We start from the raw sequence: 25,460 nt of genomic DNA, 5'->3' as shown, positions 1-25,460 counted from the left end.
ATAATAATAATAATAATAATAATAATAATAATAACAACAACAACAACAACAACAACAACAACAACAACAACAACACAAAGATCTAAAAATCGAGCTGCAACGACTCTGGCATAAGCCAGTGAAAGTGGTCCCAATGGTACTTGGCACGCTGGGCGCAGTGCCAAAGAATCTCAGCGGACATTTGAAAACCATCGGAATTGACACAATCTCCATCTGTCAATTGCAAAAGGCCGCTTTACTGGGATCAGCAAACATAATTCGCCGCTACATCACGCAGTCCTAGGTGCTTGGGAAGTGCCCGACTGATGATGAAATATGAAATCCAGCAGTGATTTCGTTTGCTGTGTTGTATTGACATAATAATAATAATAACAACATCAACAACAATAACAACAACAACAAAGTTGGAGGCTAAAACATATGAAGAATGGTTGCAGGAATTGGATATGTCTAGTTTAATGAAAAGGACAAAAAGTGACACGATAGCAGGGTTCAAATATAAAGTGCTGCCAAAAAGAAGGGGTTGGTTGGTTATTTTACTGAATATCATTTAATGCTAAGTGAAATATGCCTATGAAATGCCACTTTGTTGTAATCTTCTTTACATTTTAAAAAACATAACATTTTTATGCCTTGAAGCAGTATATCAGACTCTGAGCCACAGTGCACAACTGTAAATTAAATGTTAATGTTGAATGGCTTTCAACAACTGCCTGCTGTAATTTTTAATGCAGTGAATAATCTGGAACGCCTGGTTGCATAACAAATGGCAGAACCCGTCCACGAGAATATAAATCAATGCTGTTGATCAATATAGTACACTACTGTGCAGAATGTAAGAGGGTGGATCAATTTCTAATATGAATATCCGCAGCTGGCAACTGTGCCAACTTTTCAATAGTGTGAGAAAATATTATGGTCCTTTCACTGTATTTAAAACAGAGCCAAGTGCTTTTCTGACGGAGAAAAAAGGAAAGAAAAAAGGAAACCATCCTTGAGAATCACAGGACACTGGGCATTGACGTCTTTCCTGATAAAGCCCCTGCCTGCCCCCAGAGCTGTCTTCTCTTGTGCAGATAGGCCTTCTAAGAACGCTTGATAATATTTACAACAATTGCACTGTTCCAATTTGAAGCCTTTTGCACATATCCTAGAGTTCAGTAGATAGTTTTAGCAGTATCAGAATGCCTGAGTAACCATTTTGTACGAGGGATCGAGAGTGGTAGATAATTAAAATAATAAAATAAGATGATTTTAATTATTTTAATTACAATGTTAAAATGGAAATGTTGAAATAGACGTTATTTTATAGTAGTATATAAAGAATTATTATTTTTCTGTATTGATCTGAATTACAATGTAGTTTTCTTTTTTGTATTAGTAAGACTTCTATACTTAGTGGAGCAATGGTAGCTCCTTTAAATGTTAAATGTTGTTTGTTTGTTTTGTTTGTCTTAAAGAAAAATCAATAAAAATATTTTTTAAAAAAGAAATGGCAAGTGAGCATGCAGCTAAATATAGACATCAATAGAATGAGGCCCGTGCATTGTGTATAGCAACAACAAGCAATTTTGATATACAGTTAGCAATTGCTTATTGGAATATTGAACAGCTTTTTTTTTTTAAAACTTCACTAGGAAGATGATTCATTGTAAGTACCTATAGTTCTCCTACAGAGAAATAGAGAATACAGTGATCCCCTGATTATCGCGAGGGTTCCGTTTCAAGACCCCTCGCGATAATCGATTTTTCGGGATGTAATGGTGCGGAAGTAAAAACACCATCTGCGCATGCGCACCCCTTTTTCCATGGCCGCACATGCGCAGATGGTGGAGTTTGCGTGTGGGCGGCGGGGAAGACCCAGGGAAGGTTCCTTCGGCCGCCCAACAGCTGATCTGCTCCGCAGCGCGGCAGCAGCGATGAGCCGAAGATGGGGTTTCCCCGTTCCCCTGGCAACAGGGAAACCCCATCTTTGGCTCCTCGCTGCTGCCGTGCTGCGGAGCAGATCAGCTGTTGGGCGGCCGAAGGAACCTTCCCTGGGTCTTCCCGCCGCCCAGGCAAAGGGGAAACCCCAAGATCGCTTGCCGCTTGCCCGTTCGCCCGCCCGGCCGGCTGCTCGCTTGCCGCTCGAGAGCAAGAGGGGGAGAGATAGAGAAAGAGAGAGAAGGAAAGAAAGAAAGAGATGAGAGAGGGAGGAAGAGAGTGTGAGAGAGGAAAAAGCAAGATAGAGAAAGAGAGAGAAAGAAAGATGAGAAAGGAAGGGAGTGACGTCATCGGATGGAAAAATCGCGATATAGCGTTTCGCAATGATCGAGATCGCGAAACTCGGGGGATCACTGTACAGTAATCCCTCGCTACTTCACGGTTCATCTTTTGCGGATTCGCTACTTCACGGGTTTTCAAAGGGGGCTTAAAGCCATTAAATCCATTTAAAATTTTAAATCCATTAAAAACTCATAAAATTCTTCTACAGTTCTACTGTACTCTATTAAATAAACTGGTAGGATATCACATGTAGTTCCAGCTGAGAAACATTATAGAATGGTTGTTTAATGCAAAGGGTGGGTTTTAAAAGTCCAAATACTCGTTAAATACATTAAAAATTATCTTTCCTCTACTTCACGGAAATTCGTTTTTCACGGGTGGTCTTGGAACGCATCCCCCGCGAAAAACGAGGGATTACTGTATAAGTATAATTCAGCCTGAATTGTGCTAACCCTTACCACTTTTCCAAATGGTAGATGTTTAAAGCTCAGTTAAAAATATATTTCCATATTTTGGGCCATTAGATTTGTGGTCTATAATAGGGTTTGACAACTTTAAGACTTGCGGATGTCAGCTCTCAGAATTCCTTTCCATACTGTTTGGGGAATTCTGAGAGGTGAAGTCCATAAAGTCTTAAAGATATGAAGGTTGAACAACCCTGGTCTATAAGAATAGGCAAGGGAGAATAAATCATGGAAATGTAAGCACCTGTAACATAGCCTATAAAAATAATCCAGTCAAATGGAAATAATTCACAAGAGAAAGAGGCTATGGGATCTGGTTTAATTGTAGATTCAGTGGGCTCCTTTTTGCTTAGACTCTATGACTGCTAACATAATTTCCCCTTCTGTATACTTACAGTTTTTATAATTTTTTATTATTAGACAGTTTCTATTTCACAGCTACAATATATCTACTGTATTTTGTTCACAAAATAGCCAATTATGTTTGATATAATACCATGCGACCCAATTATATTGATTGTGGCAAGGATCAAAACAATTTGGAAAAAAATTCTAATAATATTTTAGATACCATATTACTGTATTACCTGCACTTTGTTTAAGATTATTTGACATGTATCATTCTAATGATATAAACACAACTCTGGCAAACAGGGCAAATCTACATGGAAGGGGAATTACCATTTCATTTATGATAAATTAATGAAAACAATGCAATTATTAGAAGCATAATTATCTTTAATTAATCTATCTTTACTTTACTTAATGTCTTAAAGTTACTAGAGAATAAACCCAGAGATTATTTGTGAGTATCTGTATAATGAACTTTATTGTATCAATTGTATTCCTGAATTAGCACATATTTTAAGTTACCTTTTTATAAATAAATTTGTTCAGGTAGACACTTTTAAGTTATTTAAATCACCATTATGTCTCCAAAAGTGCCAAGTGTTTGAGCTCCAACTGAAAAAATGTGTTTTATTAGGTAAATTAGTAAAAGACAAGGAAGTTGACTTATTAAAGAGCTGTGTGAAATTCTACGAGTATATTTCCTGTTAAATAAGAGGATACAAGATTGAGAGATGAGGACTTTCTTGAATAGATATTGTCATAGTAGAAGATTCAATTTCCTTAGTCCTCTTTTACTGTTTATCATGTTTAATGCAAAACCTATGTAAGAGAAGCAGAAGAGAATCAATTTTCCTCCAATATCTTTATCCCTATTCTCCTTTTCTTAAGAAGAAATTAGCTTTTTTTGTTTGTAAAGAATTTTTTCATTTTGATGTTGTATTCAGGACTTTTAGTTGTTACTTTTCAAAGTGTATTGTTTCCATATTATTCCATTTCTTTTGTTGTAGATTGATTCCTTTCCAATCTTTCAGGATAACAGTCTTCCCAAACCGTCTTACCAGGAATGTCATTCTTCTTTAAAAACACAGTAATTTATTTTAAAAGGGACTCTATTTCAGGACCCTTCCTGAGATTAATGGGAAAGATGTAGCAGGAATGAGCTGGATATCACTATGGAAACTGGGCAGTGATATTATATGTGCTACTTGCATCGTTCTTACCCTTTCAGATCTCCCGTTGGCAGCTCTTTGAAACATTCAAAAGAAAAATTAGAACATGGGCTATAATAACAAGCCCGAGACCATTTTTCTGCCCCTTCCAACTACAGTGTTCCCTCGATTTTCACGGGGGATGCGTTCCGAGACCTCCCGCGAAAGTCAAATTTCCGCAAAGTAGAGATGCGGAAGTAAATACACAATTTTTGGCTATGGACAGTATCACAAGCCTTCCCTTAACACTTTAAACCTCCAAATTACCATTTCCCATTCCCTTAACAACCATTTACTCACCATTATTACTGGTACTCACCATTGAATAAGACACTTAGTGATCCTGATATTTATAAACATAATTATTTATTAACATTTTTTTTTGTTATTTATTTGCAAAAATTATTATTTTGGTATAGAAAAAAACCCGCGAAGTATTTTTTAATTAATATTTTTTGAAAAATCGTGGTATAGGCTATTCACAAAGTTCGAACCCGCGAAAATCGAAGGAATACTGTACACCAAAGAAGGCAAAAGTGAGGTAATTTCTTGTGGTGTCAAAGAGGGGCATTAGCATTAGACAGCTAGGTTTACCTTGCTATTAAGGAGAAGATAGGAATTCTGACCTCCACAGGTCATAAGGGGCGTGCATAAGTGCACCAGTGTGCCTTCCGTCCCCTGTCCAATTGTCTCTCCTTATCTCATTTATCTTTTCTTCCTTTCAAATATGTTCAGCTATACTTTTATATCTTCTATTCTATTCTTTTCTTTACTTATATTATTACATATCTTTCTCTTCAATGTGTATTATGTATTGGACAAAATACATACATACATACATACATACATACATACATACATACATACATACATACATACATACAGTGGCCATAGTTAGCTATCTCTGCCCCAGCAGTTGGCCATGGTAGGAAATGTTCAGAATTGTAATTATAAGAGAATGGTTAAATGGGGAAAAGTTTAGAAACCTATCTTCAGAAAGATGCCTCCATCAAACTGCATACTCTGTAAATTCTGCGACAGGACTATGGGATTTCCAGAGAACAAAGAACCAATTAATACTGAGTAACAATAATAAATAATCCATGTCCAGTTTATTGCTTCCAGAGCTGAAGTGACTTCGGTAACAACTTCAGCATGTTGGCCTCTCTATATGTGGGGGATCACAATGCCTATAATCCCCAGCTAGCACAGCCAGTGTGAATTCCCACAAAACTAGGAAGGAGGAAGGAAAAACCTACTTTTCCCCACTGATATTTTCAGATCTTCTTCCACCAAAGAAACCTTTTTAACATTCGTTCAAGATGGTTGTGTGTATGGATATGGAACTAGTTTTACTTGTTGCCATTTGTTTTCTATAGAGATATTATATAATTTTTCTAAACTTTCCAGCCACGAGCACTATTTTTATTGCTATAATATAGACTCGTTGAATGCTGCCTTCCTTGATACAAGGCAGGCTACTCTGGCTGTTTGTGACATTGTGTCACAGTCATTTCTTGAGATGAGCAGCTATAGAAATTCAATAAATAAATGTTATCATTTTAAAAATGATGAAGATGTATTTTATCACTGGGCAGAATACATATTTCTATATTCTATATATGGTAAGTAGAGACAGCCCTTGATTTACAACCACAATTCCCATTGATAAGCAAAGTAAATTTTGTTAAGTAAATTGTGCCCGATTTTATGACCTTATTTGCCACAGTTTGTAAGTGAATTGCTGTGGTTGGTTGCTAAGTGAATCACGGAGTGCTTATTATTGGATGCTGGCCCAGAAGTTTGCAGGTGTTGATCACATGACTCTGGGAAGCAGAAACCATAGTAAATACATGCCAGTTGCCGAGGTCCGAATTTTGCTCATATGACCGTGGTGATACTTGAATGGTTGTAAGTGCGAGGGCCAGTGATAAATCACTTTTTCAGTGGTTTGTAACTTTGAACTGTTACTAAATGAATGGCTGTAAGCAGTGTTCCCTCTAATTTTTTGGGGGGGTGGGCGGAAAAGTATAATGTCTGAGCGACAGTCCCTTCGGGACTGGGCGGCACAGAAATAATAAATGAATGAATGAATAAAACAAACAAACAAATAAAATACCCACCCTGTTTTGCCTGAGAGAATTTCAAAACAAAATACTGTACTGTGTGTCTATAACAGTGAGCTCATAATAGGGCAATTCTATCAATATCAAAATGCCACTTAAATAGTTGAGCTAGTTTCAAACTAGATTTTGATTTTCTTTCTCTCTTCCTTACTCCCATTCTTTTTCTTTCTCTTTTCCTTCCTCTCTTTTTTCTATCTGTTTCTCTCTCTTCCTCTCTTCCTCTCTCTCTCCTTCCCTCTCACTCTTTCCCTCTCGGCTTCTGGGCAGGTTTGGAAAACTCTGAGTTGATGATGATTTTTAAGTGAGCGATTGCTCACTGCTCAGCTTAGAGGGAACTATGGCTGTAAGTCAAGGACTCTATATCTTATTTCAACCATCTTTTATACTCTGTCTCTGTTCTGTCGGGCCCTCTGGTAGAATCCTGCCAAAAATTCACAGGTACAAATTTCAGACACACCCACGTTTGAAAATTCAAAACAATGTTCTTTATAATGAAAATTCACTTAAGCCAAGCCCTCTTTTGATATAGCAAAGAGCACTGGTCTCCAAACAAACTGGTAAATTGTACAAGTCCCTTATCAGTTCTGTGATACTTAGCTTGCAGCTGTGAGGCAATTCACAGTCCTCCTTCTTTCACAAAGTGAAACACACTTTGCTCTGGTTTAGTTTCAAAGCGGGGAAAAATCAGCACACAAAAGGTCAAAGTCAGTAAAGCAGTCACGAAACACAGCGATCAGATAATCCTCCACAATGGCCAAACCCACAGGCTGCTATTTATAACAGCATCACTAATTACCACAGCCCCACCCAACCACAGGTGGCCTCATTTTCTTTGATAATAATCTCTCAGTTGTTGTTGCCTATGCATCGCTCTCCGCATGCGTGGCTGTATCATTAACTCTTGTTCTGAATCCAAGGAGGAGCTAGATAATTGATCTCCTTCTGAGCTGTCTGCCACACTCTCCTCCTCCCTGTCACTCATGTCTTCTTGGTCAGAGGAGCCTTCATCATCAGATTCCACCGGGGGCAAAACAAGCCTGCAGCATGTAGATGTCTCCCACACATCCACAGTCCTTGGGGCAGGAGCTGGGCCAGAGCTAACCACAACACTCTCTAATAAAAATACTCTTAAGGATCCTTAAAGCAAGCTTGGAAATATTGGAACCCCTTTTGATCTGTGCTGTGCCATTGCTAAATGTTTGACAGTGGGTACAAGTAACATTTTTACGCACATACTCCGAGGGGACAGTTCAGCAATGCCCTCCCTCTGCGTGTGGAAAGTAGAGCTCTAAAGGTCAGGAGACCCTCCTTGATGACATAACCCAGTGAGCTGTAACTGCATCAAATCCTGGAGGCTGTAAGGCAGCGGAGGAGAAATAATTATACTTGGAGATGGGTAATTACAGATAATGGCTCTTTTTTGAGGGGTGGCAAAAAACCCAACAAAACACCCTCACAGCCTTTACTGAAATGAATATGGCGTTGCACATTAACTTTATGGCAATCTACAAGTTCAGCCCTGAAACAATGCAACTTGCAAGGAGAATCTTTTTTCTTTTTTTAAAGCCAGTAAAAAAAAAAAAAAAACCAGGTAAAACTTCTGGCTTCTGTTGTGCTCTTTCTCACTCTATTCCAAAAACAACCTTGATGGCTGGGAAAAGCCGGCCAGCAACAAGGGACGGCAGAAATTGCTCTGTCGTGAGAGGTCTGGTGGGAGAAACATATTGTTCCACCGGTTCCTGATTATGACTTTAGGGAGTGATTATTTCACACCACTCTCATTCAAGGCTCTTGTTCGACCTCAAACGCAGCCTTAAAGCCAGGTCTGTTAATGAGGAAGGGAGGATGCGTTCCGCCAAAGGGAGGGGTGGGCTGGAAACTGCTGAGTCGGGATCTAAACTTCTTTTGTGATCAGAAAAGAAGTTTTGGGTGTGTGAATAATTACTTCCAGTTAAGAGATAGTGCAACATTTAAAAAAAAAAAAAATCAAAGATGCCCAGTGGCTTTGCCTGAGAAACAGTTTTTATTGTGCTTTTAAGGCTGTGTAGGCAGACTGTAAAAAGATTAGCCATAAACCCCCATGTGCAGTAAATAGCCATTTAAAGTTTTTAGCACATTTAGATGTCTAATAATTATCATCTAAAGTCTGGGGTTTCTATCTTAGGTGTACTCTTAGAGATGAGGAGTCCTCGATTTACGAGTGCAATTGGGACCAGAAATTCCGTTGCTAAACAAGATGGTCCTTAAGTGAGTTGCACCTGATTTTACAGCCTTTTTGCTGTGGTTGTTAAGCGAAGTCAATTGTTAAATGAATTAAACAAATCAGGCTTTCCCCTTTAGATTTGCTTGTCGGAAGCCAGCTGGGAAGGTGGCAAATGGTAATCATGATGCTGGGATACTACAGTCATCATAAATACATGCTGATTGCCAAGCGCCTTATTTTTGTTCGCCGTCAGCATGGAGATGCTTTGATGTAAATCCCAGTTGTTGTCAATCACATTTCTCATTGGGGATGTAACTTTGAACAAATGCATGCTATTAAGTCGAAGACTATGTATTATCCTACATGGCTTTGGACCAGACTACCTCCGGAACCGCCTGCTACCGCACGAATCCCAGCAACCGATAAGGTCCCACAGAGTTGGCCTTCTCCGGGTCCCATCGACTAAACAATGTCATTTTGCGGGCCCCAGGGGAAGAGCCTTCTCTGTGGTGGCCCCGGCCCTCTGGAACCAACTCCCCCCCGGAGATTAGAATTGCCCCCACCCTCCCTGTCTTTCGTAAACTACTCAAGACTCATTTGTACCACCAGGCATGGGGGAGTTGAGATATTCCTTCCCCCTAGGCCATTACAAATTATGCATGGTATGTCTGTGTGTATGTTTGGTTTTATAATAAGGGTTTTTAGTTGTTTTATTATTGGATTGTCACATGCTGTTTTTATCATTGTTGTTAGCCGCCCCGAGTCTACGGAGAGGGGCGGCATACAAATCCAATAAATTATTATTATTATTTTTATTTTTATTATTTTTATTATTTTTATTTTATTTTATTCGCTTCTATGCCGCCCAATCCTGAAGGACTTAGGGCGGCTTACAATGGTTCCTACCATTACAGTCGATGCCATCATAGCGGTAGTGAAAATGTAGCTGTGCACGCAGCTCTGCATCTCTGGCACGTGCGCGTCCGAGCGAGATTTTGCTTCTGCGCATGAGCAGGAAGGAAAATCTTGCGAGGGGACGCGCACAGGATTTTTTATTTTTGCACAGGCGTGGAAGCAAAAAATTGCCAAAATCTCTCTCGCGCACTCATGTTCCCTTGTGAGTTTTGCTTCCTGCACATGCCCAGAAGCAAAATCTTGCTCGCACACGCGGCGTAGATGCGTGTTGCAGCGCAACGGGCAGCGGGAGCGGCAACCCCCGCCTGCTACCTGTATATGAAAGAAGACAAACCTTGGCATCAAGGACTCCGTTAGCGCAGCAGCATCTTTCCTTGAATTCCTCACTCAGGGAAACTATGGTAACTATCGTATTTTTCAGAGTATAAGCCGCATCTTTTTCCCTCGTAAAAGAGGGTGAAAATATGGGTGCGTCTTATATAGCGGATGTAGCCCCACCCAGCCTCTCAAATGAAGCTTTGCAAAGCTGAAAAAGCAGCTTCTGAAACGGAGCTTTGCAAGACTGAAAAAAAGCCTCTCAAATGGGGGTTGACATTATAATCTAGCGAGAGGGTGTGATCTTTGCTGGAGGTCCTCCGGTAGAGGTTCCACAATGAATCATCTGTTCGGTATGTTCTAATTCTGTTTTCCCTGTTGAGCAACACTATAAAATGTTGTTTTTCTGTACTGAGCAGCAGATAGACCCCTATCTTAACCTTGTACTTAAAGCACCAAGCTAGAAACCGGGAGATCCTGACTTAGTCATAAAAGCCAGCTGAGTGATCCTGGTCCATCACTCCTTCTCAGCCCTACCCACCTTGCAGGGTTGTTGTAGAAAAAAAATAAAAGGAAAGTGTATGTTTGCACCTTGAGTTATTTGTGTGTGTGTGTGTTTGTAAATGTGCAGTTTACCACAGTTATAAATGAGCAATGTGTTATTTAAAGCTCTTTAAAACATACAGCTTGAAGATTGCGATCACATGCTAACTCACTTGAATTACTCTAGTTGCTAATTGCTTTAAAGATTGTGGTTAAGGACACTTCCAGGGGAAAACCAAAATGGAATCACATAAAAATTCCCTTTGGCATCTCTCAATGTGAAGAAGACATACCAATTCTCATATTAGCTCAAACAGTAGCCCAACACTCAGTAGGTGGTCAGTTTAAATGAGCTACACTTGGCCGCTATTAACTAATCAAACAACTGAAGAGTACATGTCAGAATAACCTCATTTCTCATTTTTTTTAAAACGGAACTTTCTAAATTAATCGTGAATCGGGGGGTTTTCTATTGGAAGTGTAATTCCAGAGAAAAAAAATCCTTCCCAAAAGATTTACTGATTTTCCATAGATCATGAATGAGAAAATATTTAGACATCAAACATATTAGCAAATCTAGCATAGATTTTTGGGGATTAGCTTTCCAAGCGGGACCCGGGGGAAGAGCCTTCTCTGTGGCGGCCCCGACCCTCTGGAACCAACTCCCCCCAGAGATCATAATTGCCTCTACCCTCTTCGCCTTTCGCAAGCTCCTTAAAACCCACCTCTGTCGTCAGGCATGGGGGAACTGAGATATCCTTTCCCCCTAGGCCTATATAATTTATGCATGGTATGTTTGTTTGTGCGTATGTTTGGTTTTTTAAAAAATTAGGGTTTTAAAAATTATTTTAAATATTAGATTTGTTATATGTTGTTTCACTATTGTTGTTAGCCGCCCCGAGTCTGCGGACAGGGGCGGCATACAAATCAAATCAAATCCAATAAATAAATAAATAAGTAAGTAAGTAAATAAATAATAAAAGCATAGGCCTGGTTTCTTCTAGAAATTAGAGATCACCCAATCATTAGTTTATTAAAGTTGATAGATTCTATCTAGTCTATGCTGTATTTTGTTCTAAATTCTCCCTGAATGTTTCCCCACAAAGGGCTTAGAGTAGAAATAATGTTTTGGACCTTCTACTTTTTATGGGAAAAGATCATATATATCATCCATATGATGCATTGCTGTCATTCTATATTTTCTTTGCATTCATCCATCATTTGTCAGACCAAAGAAAGTTCTAATACAGTAATACCTCATGATATGAACTTAATTGGTGCAAGGAGGAAGTTCGTAAGATGAAAGGTTCGTAAGACGAAACATTGTTTCCCATAGGAAACAATGTAAAGTCAATTAATCCGTGCAACCAAAAAAACCCCCGCAAAAAAACGGCTTTCGGCGACTGCTGGGAAGCCGCGCGGCTGTTTTAAAAGGTGACAGCCAGGCTGGGGGGCTTCCCAGCAACCTCCCGAACCGAACCCGGGGTTCAGAAAAATTTTGCCTCTTCTTACGAACTTTGTTCGAGTTACGAACCGGCGTTCGGGAGGCTTCTGGGAAGCCCCGCCGCCCGGCTGTCACCTTTTAAAACAGCCGCGCGGCTTCCCAGCAGTCTCCGAACGCCGGTTCGTAACTCGAAAAAAGTTCGTAAGAAGAGGCAAAATTTTTCTGAACCCCGGGTTCGTATCACGAGTTGTTCGTAAGACGAGGGGTTCGTATCTTGAGGTACCACTGTACAGTATTTTAAAATGTGAAACATTTTCCAACTGCCTTGTATAACAATAACAACAAAGTTGAAGGGACCTTAGAGGTCTTCTAGTCCAACCCCCTGCTTAGGCAGGAAACCCTACACTACTTCAGACAAATGGTTATCCAACATCTTAAAAACTTCCAGTGTTGGAGCATTCACAACTTCTTGTGGCAGGGTGTTTCACAGATTCATTCATTGTGCTAACTGTCAGGAATTTTCTCCTTAGTTCTAAGTTGCTTCTTTCCTTGATTAGTTTCCACCCATTGCTTTTTGTTCTATCCTCAGGTGATTTGGAGAATAGATTGACTCCTTCTTTGTGGCAGCCTCTGAGATATTGGAACACTGCTATCATGTCACCCCTAGTCCTACTTTTCATTAAACTAGAGATACCCAGTTCCTGCAACCGTTCTTCATATGTTTTAGCCTCCAGTCCCCTGATCCTCTTTGTTGCTCATCTCTGCACTTTTTCTAGACTTTCAACATCCTTTTTGCACCATGGCGATTGATTATTAAACATAGATTGACTATGGAATGATGCTAAAATATATATTTAGATGTTGTTCAATATTAGGATGTATTAATTCATAAAATTGGATTAGAATTTTAGAACTATATAGAATTGCATAGGTAAAATTAATGGAAGATACATATGACAAATAAGGGGTTTATGATATGTACTGTATGATTTTATGACTTTGCATTATGAATTTAAAATATACTTGGAAATGTAGAAGATTGATGAAAATTAATAATAGTTCGAACCCGTGAAAATCGAGGGAACACTGTACATGCATATAGGAAAAAACCCAATACTAGATCATTGTTTGACACTCCCTGGCATACCTACGCAGTTTAATTTGGACTCCCTCCATTTCCTCTTTAATAAGTTGCATGTCTTGGAGTTACAACAATAAACTGAACATAAGAAGAGCCATGCTGAATCGGGGCAAAGCCCATTGAGTCCAGCATTCTGTGTCACACAGTGGCCCACCAATTGTCCATGGGGATCTTGAGCAGAAAGAGAAGGCAAGATCCTCCCTTTCCCCTGACCCCCAACAAATGGTACTCAAGGGAATCCTGCCTGCCTCAACCAACATAGAGGCGGCACAGATTGCCATTGCTAAGAAATGTGGTGACTATATCACTTAGCAACAGAAATTCTAGTTGTAATTGCCTTCATAATTTGAGGACTGCCCGTATTAGCTCTTCATTATGTGGGAGAGACTGACTCCTGTTTGCTGGATGGAAAAGCAAGCACAATTTATGTATTCAGATACACTTCTGCCCTTCAGATGTAGAAATTATGATTGGGAATTCTTGATGTTGTAATAATAATAATAATAATAATAATAATAATAATAATGATAATTTATTGGATTTGTATGCCGCCCCTCTCCGCAGACTCGGGACGGCTAACAACAATAATAAACACAACATGTACAATCCAATAAAAAACAACTAAAAACCCCTATTATAAAACCAAACATACACACAAACATACCATGCATAACTTGTAATGGCCTAGGGGGAAGAGCTATCTCAACTCCCCCATGCCTGGCGGTATAAATGGGTCTTGAGTAGTTTACGAAAGACAGGGAGGGTGGGATCAGTTCTAATCTCCGGGGGGAGTTGGTTCCAGAGGGCCGGGGCCGCCACAAAGAAAGCTCTTCCCCTGGGGCCCGCCAAACGACATTGTAATACAGCATATCTGGAGGGTGCTAAATTGAGAAAGGCTGGTTTGGATTCTTAAATCCTGCCAAGATAGTTGGAGAAAAAACTTGGCTAGCCAAGTGCAGTAACTTCCTTTGGAGGACATCGTGTACCTTCAGGGAGAGCCATTTGTTTTGCAACATGGCTGATTTCATAGCTATGTTGTCTTTCAAAATTTGTGCATTGTACCTTCTACAAAAATGAATGATTGCTAACAACTCATAATATCCTGTCTTCCTGGTGCCTTTTGTCCAAGTGAAAGATCAATAAGGATATTTATCAAATCAGTTATTGATCTGGACATAAAGGATATGTATTTCTCATCGAGAGTATGGGACAGAATAGACGCTGTCTAAGGACTTTATAACATGGAGAACTCTCTCTCTCTCTCTCTTTCTCATACATATATACAGTGGTACCTCGGTTCTCGAATGCTTTGGTTCTTGTACATTTCGGATACCGAGCAAAATTTTCGGCAAAAATTTGCTTCGGTATCTGAACAAAAATTCGGATACCAAACAGCCACAGAAAATTTTGTTTGTTATCCAAAATGTTACCGCCCTCTTAACAGCCTCCCAGTCTCTATAGTCTAACCTCTCCAAGCTGCAGGAAGGGTGGGGGCGGCTGCAATACCGGCAGCTTCGGGGGGCTCCTTTCCTCAGTGCTTCGTCTTGTGCACCAACTTTCTCCTTCCCAGCAGCAGCGGTGGTGACGGCAGCGGCTTCCTTTGATGAAGGGAAGCCGGTGGAGCCATCTCAGCAGTTGCCGCCGCTCCACCGGCTTCCCTTCATTACGTGACGTTCCTGGCACTGCTGCTCCTTGAAGGGAAGCCGCTGCCGTCACCACCGCTGCTGCCGGGAAGGAGAAAGTTGGTGCACAAGATGAAGCACTGAGGAAAGGAGCCCCCCGAAGCTGCCAGTATTGCAGCCGCCCCCACCCTTCCTGCAGCTTGGAGAGGTTAGACTATAGAGTTCCTCAGATTTTTATCCCATAGGAAATAAAGAAAATAGATTTAATTGGTTCCCAGGGAGTCAACAGGGGCTGGGAACCAATTAAATCCATTTCCATTATTTCCTATGGGATAAATTAATTTTGTACTCGACCAAATCGGTTCTCGACCTCACTTCTGGAATGAATTGTGGTCAAGAACCAGGGTACCACTGTATATATAAACTTCTGCCAGCGCCCAGAGAAAAGAAACGCTCCCTTTGCTTTGGGCAGCCCACAGCAAACGGAATGTTTTCCTTTCTCTGGGTGCTTGGAGAGGGAATGAACCACTTCGCTCCTCCCACCCAAATCCCGAGCTTTTATTTCTTTCCTAATGGGTTTGCACACATTATTTGCTTTTACATTGATTCCTATGGGAAAATTGCTTCTACTTACGAACTTTTTTACTTAAGAACCTGGTCACGGAACAAATTAAGTTCTTAAGTAGAGGTACCACTGTATAGCTACATTTAGTGAAACAATACTTATTTCTCTCTCTTATATAGCTTCTTGGAATTATTTACAATCTCATTGTATGTTTCTGTAGTTATGCTGATTAACTGTTGCTTTTCTAAACTGAAAAAAAAATGGGCCCAGCACTATTTCTTTTCCCAGTGGGCCTCATATAACAAAACATCTTGGCCTGCTCCTATTCTTTTTTTTAATAGAAGATTATCCAGATCAGATATGCACATGTAGAAGATCAGAACCTACTAGTAAATCTCTAGGAGATTTCTAGACATTTCTTACTGATTTGGGATCGTGTCAGGTATAAACAGTTAGATCCACTTATGAATAGTTCCAATTAACTACTTTATTGCTTATGCCTGTTTCACAGGAATCTTCCCAGACTTGCAGTTTGTACGTAGACCGAACTAGATAAGGTTCAGCAGCATTAAAGGGGAGTAAGAACTGCCCTCTTGTGCCTACATAAGGATTCCAGACTAATTAACTTCTTGACTCCTGCCCCTGGCCCAGCCGGTCTCTCTCCAACAGATAACTTGGAAAGGGTTTATAAGTACTAATCCTCTACTCCACATCCCTCCTTCCCAAAAAGAGGCAGCTTAAAACATAACCAAGAAAACAAAATAATTTTGATCCAAAAGCTGGGACCTCAGTGCTTATATGGAAGCTAAGAGTGTCCAGATCCTTAACTCTAAGCCTAATTTTCTGTTACCCGAAGAGGAATTCTGGCAGGAAGAGTCAAGGAGAAGCCTTTTTGCCTGTGGCCCTGACACTGTGAAACACTCTACCACTGGACTGCTCCCATGTGCTTTTGGCCTTCTGGAGGGGTATTAAAACTTGATTTTTCTAGTTGGTTTGGACTCCTTCAGGGAAGTGCTCACTGCTCGAGGTGATTGACAGGGAAAGACCTCATCCCTGTACCATCTATTTCCTGGTTCCTGGTTTTTTTGTATGTTTTAAAACTGTAATTTGCATAGTTTTAAAATTTTAGTTGCTTGTCTTTTTGCGATCTGTAAGCCATCCATAGTTGCCTTATCGGGAAGGTGGATGACATACATTTAATTAATTAATTTCTATTTTTTTATACAGTATATGCAACTCTTAGATTTTGAAATTCTAGGAAAAACTCTGTCTATACTGCAGTCTTGAAGTTGCCCCATTGTGGATCTCTTTAGCAAATAAACTCCTTTCCTTTCTCCTTCCCCTCCCCTTTTCTCCTCTCCTCTCCTTTCCTTCTTTCCAATTTTGCAATGTACATCGGGTGCTTTTCTGATTTATAGCCAGTGAATTAGCCACCAGTTGCTTAGAATGATTTGTTTATTGATTGTAGAAGCCATTTAATTCCAAGTGTGGCTTTTTTTTTTGTCGAAATCATTATTGCTTTCACTGTTGACAGTTTATGAGGAACGACATCGCTAATATGATAATACAGCTTGATTCAAAGGTAGGCCATGTGGCAAGATGATGTAGCCCTTACCTTGTTTTCTCAGTTGGCTTTCAGATGATCATAAATCATGTGGGAGCTTAGTTGTGTGCTGCCTCAAAGTGCAAACAATGGCAAGAAAGAATTGTCCATTTAAATGCAGTGGTCAGTCTAATTCTCATGACTACTCTTGAAGGCTTGTGTGGGTTTTTCTCAGTTACAGTCAGATGGTGTCACTCTTGAGAATTGTAGCTTAATTCATTTCAGTGATGGAAGAATGTCTTGGCTAATAATAATAGCATTTCCATTATTCTTTCCATACTTGGTCATCTTTTTTCCTTTTTTGTGCCCAAATAATAAATATTTTTTTTAAAAAAAATTGATATAATCCATATATTTTCCCCCTGGTTTAGAAGATATTACAAGTAGTGATAGGCGAACCCAACGGTGTTGGGGTTCGGCACGTTCGGACAAACTTTATGCAAAATTCAGACTAACCCAAACTGAACTCGAACCCGGAATCCCTCCCACGAAGAGATTCCAGGGGCGGAGCTTTGATGTCACCGACAGGTTGCTAAGGACGCCAAGGTGATCACTTCCTGGATTCCATGGAATCCAGGAAGTGATCACCTTGGTGTCCTTAGCAACCTGCCGGTGACGTCAAAGCTCCGAACGTCGAACACGACCCTGGACTTTGCCCAAAGTTTGAAAAAATTTCAGGTTCGTGTTCAGCATACCGAACACCGCAAAATTCGGTACGGACCCGAATTGTGCGGGTTCAGTTCGCCCATCACTAATTACAGGTACATTGCTCCAGTAATCAAACTGTAGTATGATTTGCATCTCAAATATTCCAGTGAGCAACTGATCCAAATCCAATTGAAGACAGTATCTGTGCAGACTCAGAATTCCTTGTTAACATGTGCATGAATACTTCCTTGTGACTGTTATATGGAATGTAGAATGGCAAAAATTATCACACGGCAAGATATAATGGCTCAGTTCCATTGCTCTACTTTTGGGGAATATCCAAGACAGCCCTTTTTGCACAGATAAGTGTTTCCTTGTTTATATGCTGGGATACAACTTCCTATCATCCACAGCCATGTCCTTTGAGGTATGTTTACAACTTTAAAAAAGGTTCTTTCTGTGTTTATTCTCTATTATTGTATGAATGTAATTTGAGCACTGAAGATTATCTACAGATAATCCTTGCTTAATGACTGGTTTTTTGCTATATTTTTTGCTAGTTTCCCCCAAAATTGCCCATTTTGGTGAGTTCACTTAACAATCATGGAGTTGATTAATGACTGTGAAGTTTGCTTAACAATTGCCACAAAAAATGGGCAGAAATGGGTGTGCTGATTTAAGATTTTAATGATTTACAACTATAATACTAGGCTCAATTATGGTCGTAAATCAAGAACTGCATGTACATACATATCCTCTCACTTCTGCCACCGTCAGTAATGTGGAACCAGGTGCCGTAGAGCAGTGATTTTCAACCTTTTTTGAGCTGCGGCACATTTTTTACATATACAAAATCATGGGGCACATTGAGCGGGGGGGACTGGGGGGGGGGCCTAAAAAAAGTTTTGGTCAAAAAATTATATATCTCTCTTCCTCCCTTTTGCTCTATTTCTCTCCCTCTTTCTCTCTCTTCCTTCCTCCCCCTCTCTGTCATCCCTCTTTCTTTATCTCTTCCTTCCTCTCTTTTTTGCTCTCTTTCTATCTCTCCCTACTTCCCTGCCTCTCTTTCTCTCTCTCTCTTGCTTTCTTTCTCTCTCTTTCTCTCTCTCTCTTGCTTTCTTTCTCTCTCTCTTTCTCTCTCTCTTGCTTTCTTTCTCTCTCTGTCTTGCTTTCTTTCTCTCTCTCTCTTTCTCTCTCTTGCTGAGCTTCGCGGCACACCTGACCATGTCTCGCGGCACACTAGTGTGCCACGGCACACTGGTTGAAAAAACAGTGCCATAGAGGTTGTGGCTAGTTTGGATCTGGGGTGTGAAAGCAAACCATCTACTTAACCCATCTAAATTTTACTAGAATTGACTTCACTCTAGTTGCAAAAGCAGGACATAAGCTTCTTTCTACCTAATTGGCATTGACCATCAAGGGCCTGCTCTGTCTGTCATTGGAGTGGTATGCTCCCTGAAGTTACGGTGGCTGTAACAGAAGAAAGGGGTGGGATTGTATTGGAAGATCCCAAGTTGGATGACTGTTACAGGGCAGCAGGGCACAGTGACTGATCATTCTTTGCTCCATCTCAGGAGCGTCACACCTGGTTGCCAGGCCATGGGGAGGCTTCTCCCATCTCCCTCTCGCCCCTTTAGACCTGCCGCTCGCTTGTGCCGTGGTTAGGGTGGACATTGGAAACTTCAGATCGTGCAGAATGCAGCTGCGAGAGCAATTATGGGCTTTCCCAAATACAGTAGTCCCTCACCTATCGCTGGTGTTACGTTCCAGACCTGGCCGCGATAGGTGAAATCCGCGATGGGGAATTTATCGACTGATAGTACTTATTTAAGTATTTATATTGTAATTGTTTGGTAAGTTTTCATTGTTTTAAGTGTTTATAAACCCTTCCCACACAGTATTTATTTTAGATACAGTATTTAAATACAGTATTTACAATTTTTTTTTGAAAAACCTGGCGATCGAGTTCGGCGGGCTGTTTAAATCTGCCGATCGACTTCCACAGGAAACCCGCGATGAAGTGAAGCCGCAGTAGGTGAAGCGCGGTATAGCGAGGGACTACTGTATGCCCATATTACTCCAACACTCCGCAGTCTGCATTGGTTACTGATCAGTTTCCGGTCACAATTCAAAGTGTTGTTTATCACCTATAAAGCCGTTCATGGCACCGGACCAGGATACCTGCGAGACCGCCTTCTGCCGCATGAATCCCAGCGACCGGTTAGGTCCCACAGAGTTGGTCTTCTCCGGGTCCTGTCGACTAAACAATGCTGTCTGGCGGGACCCAGGGGAAGGGCCTTCTCTGTGGTGGCTCTGACCCACTGGAATCAGTTCCCTCCAGAGATTAGGACTGCCCCCACCCTCCTTGCCTTTTGTAAACTCCTCAAAACCCACCTCTGTCGTCAAGTGGGGGGGAACTGAGACATCTCCCCCTGCCTATGTAGTATTTTTGTATGATAGGATTGTATGTATGTTTTTATATATTGGGGTTTCTTGTCTTTAGACTTTTAAATGTACTATCGTTATTTTAGATTTTAATTATTAGATTTGTCATTATGTACTGTTTTTATCACTGTTGTGAGCCGCCCCGAGTCTCCGGAGAGGGGCGGCATACAAGTTTAATAAATGAAATGAAATGAAATTGTCTTCCCACCTAGCACTGCAGCCTGAGGGAGATACAAATCTAATAAATAAAAAATTGGCGCAGTCGCTTGAGCCTGTCCTCATGTAGCCTCATCTTTGACGGCCCACTGATCAATTGTTTCTCAACCTTTTCTTGGCCGGCAAGTTTACCAATGCCACATACAAAGGCTTATCACAGATGCCTGGACTGCACAGGGCTTCAGTGGGGGTTGGTCAATGGGGCTTTTAATTGAGCACTATTTGCAGGCAGGTGGCAGCACTGTCATCGGTTTTGGTCATGTGACCAAGTCAACACTCTGGCTCAATTTCCTACGGTTTGTCAGTTTTTACGGAGGGGAATCCAATCTTTGCCCTCCCGGTGATTCACCGCTACCCAACCTGGGATCTTCCCAGGGTGTTGAGGTCACTGACAGGCCTCCTTATGAACCGCTGAGGTCAGCTAGGCTCAGGTATTTGTCATACAAGGTCACCTTCTTTGTGGCGATTACTTCAGTGCATCAGATCTCCGAGCTCTCCATAACAAAGGATTTGTGTGTCTTCCATTTTAGACCAACTTGTTCTCCGGTTAGACTGTCTTTCATCCCCAAGATTAATTCCTCCTTTCACAGGGTTCTGGAGCTCATCTTCCTAACTTCTGCCCGAATCCAGCCCATCAATTGGAAAGATGATGGCACATGCTGGATGTTCTCAGGCTCTGTATACATACATTGACAGAACTTATCAGTTCCATAAGACGGAAGCGTTTCTGGTGGCCTTCCTACCACAGTCCTTGGGCCTCAAGGTTTCTTCTTCAACCATTGGCCATTGGATATGTGGTACAATCAATAAGGTATATGAGCTTCAATGACAAGGCTGGTGGGGGTTATGGCTCACCGTACTCATAGTGCAGCTACTTCAGTGGTCTGGATGGCCCAGGTTTCCCCCTCCAGTGTGTCAGGCGGCTACTTAGGTGTCACACTTTCAGCTTATCCGCAGCTACAAGATTGACTCGTACCTATTGGCAGATGCGGCTTCGACTGGAGGGTCCTACAGAGAGGGCCGCACGGAGGCCAACTAAAGGGACTTGTCTATGCTCATCCAGGGGACATTTGGCTTTGATATATTCCTTCCTGAATACTGGTTCCACCCACGATGGAGAAGGGGCTTGGGTCTTACCTGATACGCCTCTTTTCATAGGGTGGAGCCAGCATTCAGCACCATCCATTGGAGATCCATTTCTGACAGTGTCTCCCTTTATTGGCTTGGACTGAGTTTTCTTTGATCGGATGGATGGACAGAAATATGTGTATTATTGACTATCCAGGAAATGGAGTTTCTCCTGTGAGTAGCCACGTCAAGAGTCTGCTTTTTTGGATCATCAAAGCTGGGTCCTAGGAGGGCGGATCCTGCCCAAAGCAACAAATTCGGTCTTCATTCTGATTGGGTCCAAGGACAACCCATCCTATGAGAAGAGATGTATCAAATAAGACCAACACCCCCTTTTGACCTCATTCCTCTGTTACTTTCATCATCTTTTCAGTTGCTGTTTCCTTGTTTCTTTTCTTTGAATTGCATTCTATAAATGCACCGAGAGATAAAATGCAGGTTTTTCAAGTTGCTTCTGCTGTTGAATAATTGGTTATTTCTTCTATTCTTCCCCTCCCCTTTTTTTAACTTTCTGCAGAAGGACGGATGCTGATTCAAGACATTCCTTCCCTGGCCAGCAGAGGGCATCTGGAGAGCACATCTGACTTAGTTATGGACCCCACCTACTACAGCAGTTTATACCAGCCATCCCTGTATCCTTACTACAACAACCTGTACAACTATTCTCAGTATCAAATGGCTGTGGCCACCGAAACCACCTCTGGTGATATGGGAAGCCCACTGACAGGGTCACCTGTTAAGAGCAGCCTCGAAGCCTCCCAACAACTTACATGTCAAGGCCAGTCGGGAAACAATGGCAGGTACTGTATAAATGAGTAAAAGCAGGGTCTTGCTTAATAAATTAAGCTTGTTCTGAGTTTTCTTTGAGAATCACTGGAATTGCTGAGACTCTACAGGTTCAAAGCACATGACCTTTTACCTAACTTGATATTCCCCGGGTTTGGGGATAAATAATAATAATAATAATAATAATAATAATAATAATAATAATTTATTGGATTTGTATGCCGCCCCTCTCCGTAGACTCGGGGCAGCTAACAACAATGATAAAAACAGCATGTGACAATCCAATAATAAAACAACTAAAAACCCTTATTATAAAACCAAACATACACACAGACATACCATGCATAACTTGTAATGGCCTAGGGGAAGGAATATCTCAACTCCCCCATGCCTGGCGGTATAAATGAGTCTTGAGTAGTTTACAAAAGACAGGGAGGGTGGGGGCAATTCTAATCTCCAGGGAGAGTTGGTTCCAGAGGGCCAGGGCCACCACAGAGAAGGCTCTTCCCCTGGGGCCCGCCAAACGACATTGTTTAGTCGACAGGACCCAGAGAAGGCCAACTCTGTGGGACCTTATCGGTCAGCTGGGATTCGTGCGGTAGCAGGCGGTTCCGGAGGTAGTCTGGTCCAAAGCCTTTATTCCCAGTTATTATTGCTAACTGTCAGTGATGATAGAAATTGTAGGTCAACATATCTAGGGAGGAACAGAGCTGTTTTTCAAAACTGCCCAAAGATAAATTGTAACACTTGGCAAGAAGATGATTTTCAGGAAGAGGAGTGAAGTCTCAGGCAGACGACCTTTTAAAGTCAGAAAGGTCACTGACTTTTAAAGTCACTGTCAGAAACGGACACTGTAAGCATTTCCCCTTCTTTGACATGGAATAGTGATAAAAGAAAAGGCTGTTTGGAGGTTTCAGACAATGATACTGAAAGGTCAGTGGCCTTTCTTCGAGATCACCTTCTATAACATACCTCCCAGCGACGGGGTAAATCCCACAGGGTTGGTGGTCTTCAGGTTCTGTCAGCTAAACTGTGTTGGCTGGTGAGTCCGTGGGGGAGAGCCATCTCTGTGGTTGCCCCGACTCTGGAATCAGCTACCTGCTGAGATCTGTACTACCACCACCTTATTGGCCTTCCCTGGTGCAGAGCTGAAAGGATTGAATACTGTAGCCTAGAGGATAATTCTCTGCCTTACAAGGCAAAGGTTGCAGGTTCAAGTCCCAGTGGGTATGGCTAGCTGATGAGCCAAAATAAGGCCGAAATAGATCTATCCTAGTCTCCCTTAATTTTCAAATTCAGCAAAAAAAACAACCCCAAAACATGTGACGTATATTTATGTATGTATGTATGTATGTATGTATGTATGTATGTATGTATGTATGTACATTGTTCTGAGTTCGGGTTTTGCCCTGTGTAATATTTTGCATGTCTATGCGACGTTTCGGTGAAATCACATTCACCATCATCATGCTGAAGTTTTAAGCTTCGTGTTGCTGTAAATATGGAAAAACTTAAAGCTTAAAGCTTAAAACTTAAAGCTTAAAACTTCAGCCTGATGATGGTGAATGTGATTTCACCGAAACGTCGCATAGACATGCAAAATATTACACAGGGCAAAACCCGAACTCAGAACAATCTACATACATATACCCGTGAAAATCTACGAAAACAAATATATATATATTTGTTTTCGTAGATTTTCACGGGTGCAGGTATGACGGTCTTGGCATATTTGGGTTTCTTCCCGTGTAGGATTTGGAAATTTCTGGCGACGTTTCGACGAGGTCCCACTTGTCATCTTCAGGCTGGTGCTTCTGTCCTTGTTCTAGGGCGAGTTCTTTTGTTTTTTTTGCTGAATTTGAAAATTAAGGGAGACTAGGATAGATCTATTTCGGCCTTATTTTGGCCTCATCAGCTAGCCATACCCACTGGGACTATACATACATACAGTAATGGGCAGCCAAAAATTTTACTGCCACACTGGGTGTGGCTTATCTTGTGGGTGTCGCTTAATGATCATGTGACTGGGTAGGAGTGGCTTGCCGGTCATGTGATCAGGTGGGAGTGGCTTGAATGATCATCGTTCAAGTGAACTGTTAAGTCCTCGACTTACAACCTTACCAGTGTTGCTCTCTGGGGTGATAATTTGCTTTGCATTTCCCACGCTCTCCTTCCTGGGTCACCTCCCCCTGCCTCAGGCTGGGTAGCTAGGCGAACAGGTGCTGCCAGAAGCATAAATGCTGCCAGTGCCGCTTCCACCCACACCTTCTGCTTGTACCTCAGGCAGGAGGTGGCCACGGGAGGCTGAAGGGGAGCCAGGCAGGAGAGAGGGAAGCTCGTCCGAGGCCAGGAAGGAGGAAAAAGGAAAAAAGCAATGAGCCCAGACGCAGCAGCAGGGAAAAAAAGGAGAGTTGAGCCGAGACCAGTAATCCAGGAAGTGATAGCTGCTGATCAGCTGGAGCTGCGCACGCATCTTCATTTCCGCTGGTGGAACTGCGTTCTACCCCGTCTGATCTGCTGCCCACCCCTGTCTCTCTCTGTGTGTGTGTGTGTGTGTGTATTTGGGTTTCATCCCACGTATGGTAGATCCACTGTAACTGAATTTAAACATGCCTGGGATAAACATATATCCATCCTAAGATAAAATACAGGAAATAGTATAAGGGCAGACTAGATGGGCCATGAGGTCTTTTTCATATATATGTATACATACATACATACATACATACATACATACATACATACATACATATGTGTGTTTTCGTAGATTTTCACGAGTACAGGTATGACGGTCTTGGCATATTCAGGTTTCTTCCCACGTAGGATGCAGAAATTTCTGGCGACGTTTCGACAAGGTCCCACTCGTCATCTTCAGGCTGGTGCTTCTCTCCTTGTTCTAGGGCGAACACAGCGAGACCTGAAATTGATTTTGACAGAACTAAATTAATTTCCAAAACAACACTGCAGCAAAAGAATAATCATGGAAGCCATCGAGATAGAAAAACACCCCCAAAATATGAACAAGCGTGATGATACCTCCCGCCTACCAGACATCTGGAAACCAGCCCTCATTAACAAACGTATCCCAGCCATACAAACTAAAACCAGACTCAGAACACACATTGCAAAACAACTAAGTAGGCTGCAAGCTCCAACTACTCAGGATATCACCCCTAATCCACAATCATTAACTAATCAGCATACCTCAGTTACATCAACAACCCCAGGTGTTACCCCACTGACTCACCAGGAAGTTTCTACACAGCAGACAATTGCTGAGCCATCAAACCATACCCAGCCACCAGTTTTTATAGAGGGAAGGCAGCTCAGGTCTCGCTGTGTTCGCCCTAGAACAAGGACAGAAGCACCAGCCTGAAGATGACGAGTGGGACCTCGTCGAAACGTTGCCAGAAATTTTCTGAATCCTACACGGGAAGAAACCCGGATATGCCAAGACCGTCATATATATATA

General features: G+C 41.6%; 1 protein-coding gene across 1 annotated transcript in view; it reads left to right on the top strand.

Moving 5' to 3' along the window:
* Positions 1-25,460, top strand: part of DMRT1 (doublesex and mab-3 related transcription factor 1) — a 109,287-nt gene that overhangs the window by 31,268 nt on the left and 52,559 nt on the right. The window contains 2 exon segments of the mRNA XM_070736268.1: positions 21,720-21,947; positions 21,950-22,002. Coding sequence (XP_070592369.1) covers positions 21,720-21,947; positions 21,950-22,002 — 281 coding nt within the window.

The sequence above is a fragment of the Erythrolamprus reginae genome, chromosome 2 (genome assembly GCF_031021105.1).
Source record: "Erythrolamprus reginae isolate rEryReg1 chromosome 2, rEryReg1.hap1, whole genome shotgun sequence".
In the NCBI taxonomy this organism is placed as follows: Eukaryota; Metazoa; Chordata; class Lepidosauria; order Squamata; family Dipsadidae; genus Erythrolamprus; species Erythrolamprus reginae.
The sequence above is the reverse complement of the archived record's forward strand: the minus strand, read 5'-3'. Positions and strand labels throughout refer to the sequence as shown.